The 10647-nt window shown below is 41.7% G+C and overlaps 1 protein-coding gene across 1 annotated transcript in view; it reads right to left on the bottom strand.

Moving 5' to 3' along the window:
• Positions 1 to 884: 884 nt before the first annotated feature.
• Positions 885 to 10647, bottom strand: part of REST (RE1-silencing transcription factor) — an 18391-nt gene continuing 8628 nt past the window's right edge. Inside the window, exon 4 of the mRNA XM_015407049.1 lies at positions 885 to 4073. Coding sequence (XP_015262535.1) covers positions 2137 to 4073 — 1937 coding nt within the window. The 3' untranslated portion in view covers positions 885 to 2136. The remainder of the gene's footprint in view (positions 4074 to 10647) is intronic.

Raw genomic sequence — 10647 nt, 5'->3', positions numbered from 1 at the left:
AATTTTGCAGACAATCAGCTGATTTCTCTTTTGTTTACTCCAAAAAGATCGACCTTATTGAGAACAGACCTGTGGATTAAAATTACTTCTGACTTTTCTCCCAGTGGATGCAAGTCCAACACCCAAATATCATTTTTATTCCTCTTCGTGCCAACCATAAGTGGACAGGGGCAATTAATTTAATTAAAACTTGATTGAATAAGGAACAGGTATTTCTACATTGTCCCCATTTCAAGGTTTGTTGCTTACCAGTTTGTTTATTTTTCTGACACATGGAATTTTACACAAATGCAATAATTTGTCTTAATCGAGCAGACAGACTGCCAGGAAACATGTACAAACAGCTCGTTTGGGACGAAATCCTTTTTTCACCCGACATAATCTACTGGGGAGCTCCTTCGTGTGAACCCCGAGGAGGTGGCCAAGAGCACAGGAACAAGCGCTACCAAGCTCTGGGTGCAGCTCCCATCCAGTTCAATGACACGTATGTAGGAGCACTTCTCAGAGAAAAGCACACTGTGCAATTGCCTCCAAAGGTAGGCAATTACAGCTACTGTGGCAGAGCCCAAAATCTTTACAAACATAACAAGCAATAAGAGAACCATTAAATTTGCGGTCAAGAAAGGCAGAGCACTGACCATGATAAGCAACAAACCTCAAAATATCAGCATTAAAGAAACCCATTAACAAAACCAAACATGCATATATAAAAGAGTTCATATAAAACACAAATACTAAACTAAAGGCTTAAACTGCATAGGTAAAAAGAACAAAAAATTATGTGCAATTTTTTTCCTCTCTTAAAGCACAAAAGGAAACAATCACTTTGTGTTAAAAGTAATATTTACCAAAGATGGATTCACCAATCAACTAGATGGAAAGATTACTTCAACATTTTGGCTTGCTGATCATGATTAGGGGACCTGAAATGTACATGCAACTTAAAAATATGACCAAATGATTACTGCTAGCCAACGTTTTTCCCAAAGTGCCATTTTTACAACAAGTCACCGAATTTTTTTGCAGATCAGCAAATGAGTTCTTTAAGCACTCATCACACCAACAGGTTAAGGTAAACTAAAATTAAGACAGATTAAAGTATCAGAGCAATAACCTTTCCGTTTCTGTTCATTAAGCACTGAGGGCTTGTGCATTTGTCCAGGGACCTATTAACCTGGGATGAGTCTTAGATATCTGTGACTCAAAGCCACACCCCTTTATGGAAAATGTGGTGACCCTGCCTGTGCTTTGTTTCTATGAATACTGTATCTTCTTAATCGCCTGCCTACATAAAGACCCCATTCACACACAGCTGAGTATTCTAAATTTCAGAACCACATGGGGAGGCGCCAACCACGTGAATTTCCAAATAGGTGAGGAAGGCCCGCATAATTGGCCTTACTTTTGTAGTTCTGCTGCTCACACATACGCACACACAGGGTGCATGGCACATAGAATGAGACCACATGGAAGAAGCTTGCACACTGTGGTAGGTCTCTAAGTGAAGTCAAATGAAAGGGGGGGAAGGAGAGCTTGGACTTGATGCTCAGAGAATGTCACAGACAAATAGATGTCGTAATTCAAGTTCACTTTTCACCATTAGCAGGGACAGGGATGGGAGAGAACATATGCCCACGTCTCTGATCAGGTTGATATTTCTGCTGGGAATGAAATAACTGAACAGGTCCAGCCCACTGAGAACGTCTCCTGCACAAGTCCATGGAAACATACAGAATAATACAGGCTCACAGCATCACTCTCAGAAACTCTCATTTGTTTCTTCTGAGCTTGTGCAGGACACTCAAAGTGGATTGTGCCCCAAGTCCACCTGAAACCAACTACTTATGGAGAGTTCTGGTGGAAATTCTCAGAAATACTCAAATGATTCCAGAGATGTATCCAGGAGATTGCGCAGACTTAACAAGCCATGGCGTTACATACCCTACTTGACCTCTCTACACAAAGAGATACAAATAGTTCATTAATTCAACATGTCATCAAAGGTCAGGAAAAACACAACCAACAAACGTTAAAAGCATATAAGCCAACAGAGCTTAAGCAAAGATTCTACAAGAACTGTACCAAAGCTCTAGATCTTACAGAGGAAGAAATCACTGTCGTTAAACAGCAGTTTGGTTAATCTTGCCCCTTTGTTGCCTTCTCAAGATAGTACACGTTTACCAAATGTCGGTTCAGGTGCTTACTGTATTCACTTTCTTTGTTAAAAGAACGATCACAAAATATACACACATAGTTCTCCTTTACAGCCTCAGCTTCTGCCACTTCTTGAGATGGCTTCCGATTGGTTTCCTCCGGCACTGACCGAGCACCATTTAATCCAGAATCATCACTTCTTTCCGATATGTTGTCGCTTATATCACTGCCGTCGTGACTGTGGATGCCCTCATCCTCCTCCATTTCCTGACTTTCGTTCACTGTGATGCCACTAGGCAATGCTGTAGCCAGATCTGCTTTCATGCTCTGCTCGGGTTTTTCTGGCAACTGTGAAGATGGCGTTCCTTCTGGGTCTTCAGCCTGCAGCTCTTTTGTAGAACTGTCACCTGGATGTGGAGCTGTTACAGTTTCTGTTTCACAGATTTCCATCGGCTGAGTTGCTGGAGCCAAATCTGAATCGGCTACCATTTCCACCTCACAACTGTGTGTGGTCTGAATCTCTTGGGCCAAATCTGGTAAAGTGTCTTTTAGCACATCAGTCTCCTTTTCCAAGGCAGTATCAGAAAAGGCCTCAGAGCTGGCTTCAGGAATGAGAGGTAGTTCTGTTTCAACTTCGCTCCGAGAAGCTTCTGCAGCCTCTTCTGCCAGCATGGGCATTTCTTGGTCTTTCACCCCTAACTCCATGGTTTCAACCACATGCTGTGCAGGCTGTGGCCCTTCAGCCTGCAGTTCTTGATCCTGTGGCTCTTGATACTGCAGAGTCTCCCTCAGGACAAGCCCCTGGTTCTCTCCATCCTTTGGAGCATCAATGACAACTCCCTGGTTCTCTCCATCCTTTGGAGCATCAATGACAACTCCCTGGTTCCCTCCGTCCTTTGGAGCATCAATGACAACTCCCTGGTTCTCTCCGTTCTTTGGAGCATCAATGACAACTCCCTGGTTCTCTCCGTTCTTTGGAGCATCGATGACAACTCCCTGGTTCTCTCCGTCCTTTGGAACATCAGTGAGTGGTGGTCCACTGCAAGGATCATCAGCTGCCTTACTTTCTCCCTCCTGTGTAACAGGAGATTCTTCAGAGACAGGAGCCTGATCTGGGACATTTTTGCCATCAAGAGTTTTGTTGCTTTTACTAGACTTACTCTTCTGGGATTTCTTTTTCTTGTTTTTCTTATGGCAAGAATTTTGCTTTCTGGCTACCTCCGATTTGCTTGCAACCTTTTGAGATTCCTGACATTTGGAGGACTTTTTCTCTGTTTTCTTCTTCTTTTTTGCTATTACATCGGTATCTGGTACAGGATCTTTTTTCAAAGTCAAGGCATCAGCTTTTCTTTTTGACTTCTTTGTTTTACTAGATTTCTCGGTCACTTTGTCAGGTTTCACAGCCTCCTTTTCAGCCACTGTCTTGCGACTTCGGGTGGTCACCTGGCCCGTACCAACACTGCTAGTTGGTTTCTTCTCTTTAGACGAGTTCTCCTTCTTCTCTTCTTTTACAACTTTCTCACTCTTTTTTTCAGTAGACTCCTTCTTTGTTTTCTCTTGTCTCCCTTTATTATCATTACCATCATTTTCTGCAGTGTTCGCTTCACTCTTTTTAGTCCGTAGTCTTACTTTTGAGACGTCCATTGAGATACCGCAGCAGTCAGTATGCCTAGACTTAATGTGATACTGCAGGTTACATTTCTTGGATGCTGCATACTCACAGACAGGACACAGGAACTGTCGCGGACTGACGTGGAGCTCAACGTGCTTCTTAAAGTTGCTTCGGTCAGCTGTTTTGTACTCGCAGTGGGGGCAGGTCAGTGGTTTGGGTCCATCGTGAACCTGCCTCGCATGCCGAGTCACTTCATGCTGGTTTGATGCCACATACCTGCACTGTTCACATTTAAACGGCTTCTCACCTGAGGCAAGGAAGAGGAACAATTACCCATAATTTAATCACGAACAGCAACTTTACAGCAACACATTTACAGATTGGTTCATGCTCTTATTTTATTGAATTTTAAAAAATGATTTAACATTAACACATTCACAAAAAGACAAGCAACAAAATATAAAAAACAGAAGAGAACAAAAACAAACATGCAAGCAATAACTAAGCCACGTATGCTGGTCTATGATCAATACATACCAGGAGAGATCACTCTATAGTAATATTAGCAATTCGAATCCATACCAAACTGGTCCATTGAAGGCAGTGTAGAAAAATGAAAATTAGATATGAATAGTCTTACACAAACATTACACCACACATCTCACAATCTACTGTATTCTTCCAGAGTAAAAAAAAAGTAATATTTCTTTTGAGTGACCAAAAAGCCCCTCCACACATTTTATACACAGTTCCAGGTGTTCGGTGACTCGTACTTTAACATTCACATCTAGAAGGCAGGTATATACCAGCATTAAAAACCATCAGTCCTTCATGTAATTCACTTGATCTACGCTTCAAAATGCTTGCAAAATTATCAAACTGACACACCTCTGCAAGCAGCAACTGGAAAACATTTCCACTATTAAAAAACATTTACTCTTATTCTACACGTTTCCCCACAAGCAGATTTCTCATCATTCAGCAAAATGTGACATAGCCTTTCCAGTCTCATCCAAAATAAATGCTCCTATCAATGAAATATGTTTGATTAGGCTACTGCCCAAGAGCTTTGCCTAAAGCAGGGAAGAGAATGCTCCAAGGGGTGTGTATTTCCCATTTTGAGAAGAAAAGCAGAAGACGTGTGCAGCATTTGCCACCCTAGCACAGGTTCCTGGGCAGGAAGAACTCCTATCAAATGAATTGGGCATCTTAGGATTCTCAGGGCCAGGTCATATACTATGATGCACATTTGTGACGTTTTATTTTTAAAGGATAAACGTAGTCATGGAGAGGGCTCAAATCAGATCGGGATCATAGCACTTGAGGAGTTACCTCACAGGCAGAAACATTCAAGTACTGTTTCCCCCCCCCCCTTGGGGAAAACAGAAGGGGCCAGGGCAGAACTGAAACTGGGGAAATGGCACTTGAGAAGGAGAAGTACTACAACCCCAACACAATTAAATTGTACTCTTTTTAAAATGGGTTTTGGTTTTAAATTTTAAAATTGGGGTTTTGTATTGTGTTAGCTGCCCTGATCCTTCAAAGTACAGTGATCTATAAATCTCTACCACCCAGAGGTAAACAGCACTCTGTTAACAATAACCTACATTAGAAAGATTTTTTTGCTATTAATACTCAGATAAAAGGTTGAAATAAATGTGAAGAAAACGTCTCTGCCTTACTTGAAGGTATGCGCGGGACTAAAAAATCTGACTCAACAGCAAAGCTGTGATTTTATGTTTAAACGAGGCTTTATGGCACAGGCTGGAATAAAAGAAGCTGGGGCTGGAAAAATTCAAGGGAGAAAGGATTAAGAGCACTCCTTTCCCGCCTGCAACTTCTCTGCTTCAAAGCACCCTCTTCCATAGATGCTCTGAAAAGGAGCAAAGGCCCCCCTGGATGCTTTATTACATACATACGGCTACAGCAACAAGCATAGTTTGCCACAGGATGCTGTAGATTTCTGGTAAGAAATGTCACCATCTCACTCTTAAGTATTCTCTTGTTAATTGATTTGTACCACAGTCCTCATTGCTCACATTTCAGCCACAGGTACTGTGAAATGGCATTACCCTATGATGACAGAATAACCAGGGTTCCAGGAGAAGGGCCACCCACTGGCTGTGCAAAGGCAAGACAAACTATCAAGTAAGCCTCTAAGCCGGTTCCACAGCCCAGGCTGCAAGGACTGGCAAAGAAACCAGGATCTGAGCTAAAGAGGATGTTGCCCCAGCAGCTACTGTCTTCACACCAGCTGCCTGCAGTTCTTCCAGGAGGCCTCTGGATAAGATGATCCCATGGGAACCTCTTAAATTCCCATGAAAATATGACTTAAGCACACAAATTGTGCTAATTGATTATTTTCAATTTCATGTGTTATCATAGTAAAGGCATTGTTTACCATTTTATGCTAGGACTGCTCCTTTTGTAATACAAACATGGCACTCTGTGAAGGCTATACAATAACGTCATAAGCAATTACAGATGTGGAGCCAACGACAACTTTGATTACTAATATGGTATACCATCCCACGCGAAAGAAATGAGAACTGTTTCTGTGGAACTGTAAAGGTTACACATCATACACGTTCAGAATGCTCTGTACAGAGGAATGGCTCATTCAGCATAAAAGATGCATGATGCGAGCATGAAAGCCATGACCAGGCCAAAATGCACAACATTATTTCTACCACTTTTACTACAACTCTGCTGTACCAAAACAACCAACAGTGATATGAGCTGAACACTAATAATCTGCATTATCTATTACACTTCTATCCCATCCCTCCTCCAAAGATCTCAGGGTGGCACCGCTTCCCTTCACCTCTTCCATTTTGTCTTCATAACGACCTTGTTATATGGTAGGATACAATCCTAAGTACACTTTTCCTAGCCCTCAGACTAACTTCTGAATTAGGAACTGAAAAGGTTAACAACAAACCAAGTTGAGGACCTATTGTTAAAATCAATATATATGGCTTAAATATTATCAAAAATACGTGTATTTATTGTTAAATAATTTAAAACATTTAGGGTCCCAACATTAGCCTCATTACAAATTAAAATACATGAAACACAAGTGGAAACCAGTGCGACAATTATGTGTTTCGGCCCTAAAAGGTCGCCTTCAGAGTTCAGGCATATTGTATAAATACAGGCTCATGATATAACTTGTAAGAACTATTAATAAATCAATACGGGACCAAAAAAAGGAAGGATTCTAGAAAAAGAAGAATAAAACTATCCAATTATTATCAAATTTTATCTTACATCAAATTCTTAAATTCATGAGGCCTCTTGTAGTGCATTTTTAAAAATTATCTCTCAATTTCTTTTGTTGGACTAATTCATTTCTCATAGTGGTTTAACCTTAACATCCAAATAACATTTTAATATTTTCAGGCATACAATAGAAACACTATTCAACACGCATGCCTTTGATTATGACATAAGGCTGCACTACAAAAGGCCTCACGTCTTTAAGCCTTGTGCCATTCTATCTGTTAGAAGTAATAAGTATTTCATATAGCATATTGTTTAAGAATTTGATATAACATTTGATCATTAATAATTGGATATTTTTATTCTTTTTCTAGAAACACCCTCCCCCTTTTTTGGTCCAGTATTGATTTGTTAATAGTTACAAGTTATATCATGAGCCTGTATGTATACAATATGCTTGACCTCTGAAGAAGGCCTTTTAGGGCCAAAACGCGTAGGGTCACATTGGTTTCCATTTGTGTTTCATGTATTTTAATTTGTAATGAGGCTAATGTTGGGTCAAAAATGTTTTTAGTTATTGAACAATAAATACATGTATTTTTGATAATATTTAAGCCATATATATTGTTTTCAACAATAGGCCTTCACCCTGACCTGGATAGCCGAGGCAAGCCCAATCTTGTCAGATCTCGGAAGCTAAGCCAGGCCGACCCTGGCAAGTATTTGGATGGGAGACCTTAAGAGAATACCAGGGCCAGGAGGCCAGAGGCAGGTTATCAAGTCACTTCTCTGAAAGTCATCTGTACCCCTATAGGAGTCACCAGAGGTCACCATGACTTCCAGGCACAAGCACACACACATTCACACACACACAGAGACAATGCAAAAATCCCCCAAAAAAGGCCCTCAACTCGGTTTGTTATTAACCTTTTTGGTTTTTGATTCCAATATTTGGGTTAAGCTTTCTTCCCCTCTTTGTTTCTTTCTAACCTCTGAATTAAACCTTCTTAGGATTGCTCCCTCAATAATATTATCTGGAGTTACTGCAACAGCATAATGCAGGACATAGTGCTCAACTTTTGATGCATTTGCCTTTCGTTCACCTGTCTTCCTTCTCTTGGTCAAAAACAGTCCTCCTGATATTACAAAACTGTAGCTTAATGAAGCAGCCATCACTTCAGTAGAGCAATCCAGAAAGCATGCCAGCTACCATGGTCTTATAGTAGTCTATTCTGTTAGCCAAGTGTGGTGTATTCAATCTGACAATGTATGTATGTGAACTCACTCATTGAATCACCATGTGAAGCTTTCATCCTGGGCTAGGATCCTAATCCTTCAATTGTCATTGGTAGCCCAGGAAGAGCCGACCAATCACCAACAGCCAGTTCCAAGAGCAGGAACGATTGTGATTGGACTTTATCCCTGCAACCTCATAGGTTGGTATTTGTATAGTAGGCATGGCTACATTAGCTGGGAGAGTTTAAAAGTGGAACAGCTTCAATGCTAAAGCTGTTCTGGCTATTCATGTTGATCTGTTTGGAGTTGAGTTACGAGTTGCTGAATAAAGTTGATATTTTGCTGAAATCACTCTCTGACTCTTTGTTAAGTAACTGACTTAACACCAAGACACACGTAAACACGTCAAAAGTGCTGCTTAGGTGGGTAATAAATCATCAGTGTCCTTCACCCAATTAGTAAATAGCCACTTCTTTGCATCACAGACCCTGCCAAGCTTTGTTACAGTGATTTTCCAACTAGACTAGATACTGTTCTAATTTAGTAATGATGTCCATCAGGATTGTTGGTGCATCTCCCAAAAATGCAACATGTCTAACTGTAGAAACTTCTTGCCAACCGATATACCCTTCATGGAACACGGACTAAGCTGTGAGGAACAAAATGTTGAAGCTTCACAGAGCAACGTCATGAGTGTGGCTTGTTCTCTGGACATCACCACCTTTCACAAACAATTCATGCTGCAATCGTTGCATGTGAGGGCCAGTTTCTAGCCATCTGTCTTCAGACCATGTTCTAATAATACTTAAGATTTCAATTTTTGTGTGACAGCCTCTGAGCAGAGTCACACACTTATCCATATCATGGTCCTCAGGCCCACAGAAGTAGATTTCATCAAATCAGGGAGCAGTGGCAGAAGAGAAACTAGAGACCTGGGAAGTATGCTATGATGATAACGTGGATGCTGTCCAGGACACATTTCATTTTAAATTATTGTTAATTAATTTCAGGACTTCAATGAATATGCATGACCAAATAGTAGAGAACCTGTTTCTACTAACTCTTGACAACAGAATGACTTCTTAATATGCTCATGCAGTTGATGAGATATGAAATTTTCCTTTTTAGTGAATTCAGTTTGGCAGCCATTTAAAAAAACAAATGGAAGTAACCCGGACTGATAATAGCTCCACATAGGGCTGCCAAATCGGACCGGGGGGGGGCGGGGAAACCCCCGCTTTGGAGGCCCGATTTCCGCCGCGGCGGAATCGGGCCCCGGAGAAAACCCCACCCCCGCGTGCACGTCACAGGGAAGTGACGTCATGACGCCGGGCACTCTGGGGGTGGGGCCACAGCCGTTTGAGGGGAAAACATAGAGTTTCCCCCTCAAATGGCTGTGGCCCCGCCCCAGCGGCGTCATGACGTCACTTCCCTGTGACGTGCATGCGGCGCGCGCACACGCTGGGAGCCGGGCTGGAGTCCCCCACCACAAGGGTAAGTGCCATTTGGCAACCCTAGCTCCACATCTGCAATGTTTCATAATGTCCAGATGAAGGTATCAGCCAATTTTATGCTCGTATCACTAAAAGAAGAATTCTTATACATATATGCACTACCAAGATATGACTAGCTGTATATACATACACAATACAGAACAGGGAAGAAAGAGAAAGGAACAGAAGGAGGGCAGAATCACTGTTAACAAACATCTGTTTCCTCCAGCTTCTGAGCCCCGCTTCTTAACCTCAGAGGTCTTCAGAAAGCATCACTGCCTAGTATCCACCAACTACTAGCAAAGGAAAACGAGCTTCCTTACAGACCCGAATGAGCCCACTCCCATGTCCCAGTGATTGGCAGTAACATTTTCTGCCAGGAAGGGAGGCAAAAGGGTTCAATCAGGAAAGATCAAAGATGAGGGGAGGAAATCTTTCAGTACAATCCTAAACACAGTTATGACTTTCTAAGCCCACTGACAATGGACTTAAAAGTGTGTGACATTGTTGAGGATTTCAATGTAAGAGATCCTGACACCATGTGGAAACTGCATTGTTTCTATTCCTGATATTAATCTACTTCCCATTTTCCCTGCTTCCCCCCCCTTGAGGCAATGGTACACTTTGTCAGTTCCACCATCATCTTATTGGTATTTCTGCTGTATTTGATTATTTTAACTTTTTAACTTTTAATTAAAATTATGTAAAGCTTTTTGATGTAAACTGCCCTGTTCTATGGGGGAGGGTAGTCTAAAAATTTAATAAATAAATAATTTATTATTGTAAGGATGTTTTGTATGGGGCACTGAGAACCATACATAAGTAAAAATTTCAGTGGCACACTGTGCTTTGTAGGGCTGCCAAGTTCCCCCGGGGGGTGGGGAAACCCCCGCCCCAGAGGCCCGTTCCCCGCCGCCGGAGGATCAGGCC

The sequence above is a fragment of the Gekko japonicus genome, unplaced genomic scaffold (genome assembly GCF_001447785.1).
Source record: "Gekko japonicus isolate JY-2015 unplaced genomic scaffold, Gekko_japonicus_V1.1 scaffold2226, whole genome shotgun sequence".
In the NCBI taxonomy this organism is placed as follows: Eukaryota; Metazoa; Chordata; class Lepidosauria; order Squamata; family Gekkonidae; genus Gekko; species Gekko japonicus.
This window is presented reverse-complemented; position numbering and strand designations above follow the sequence as displayed.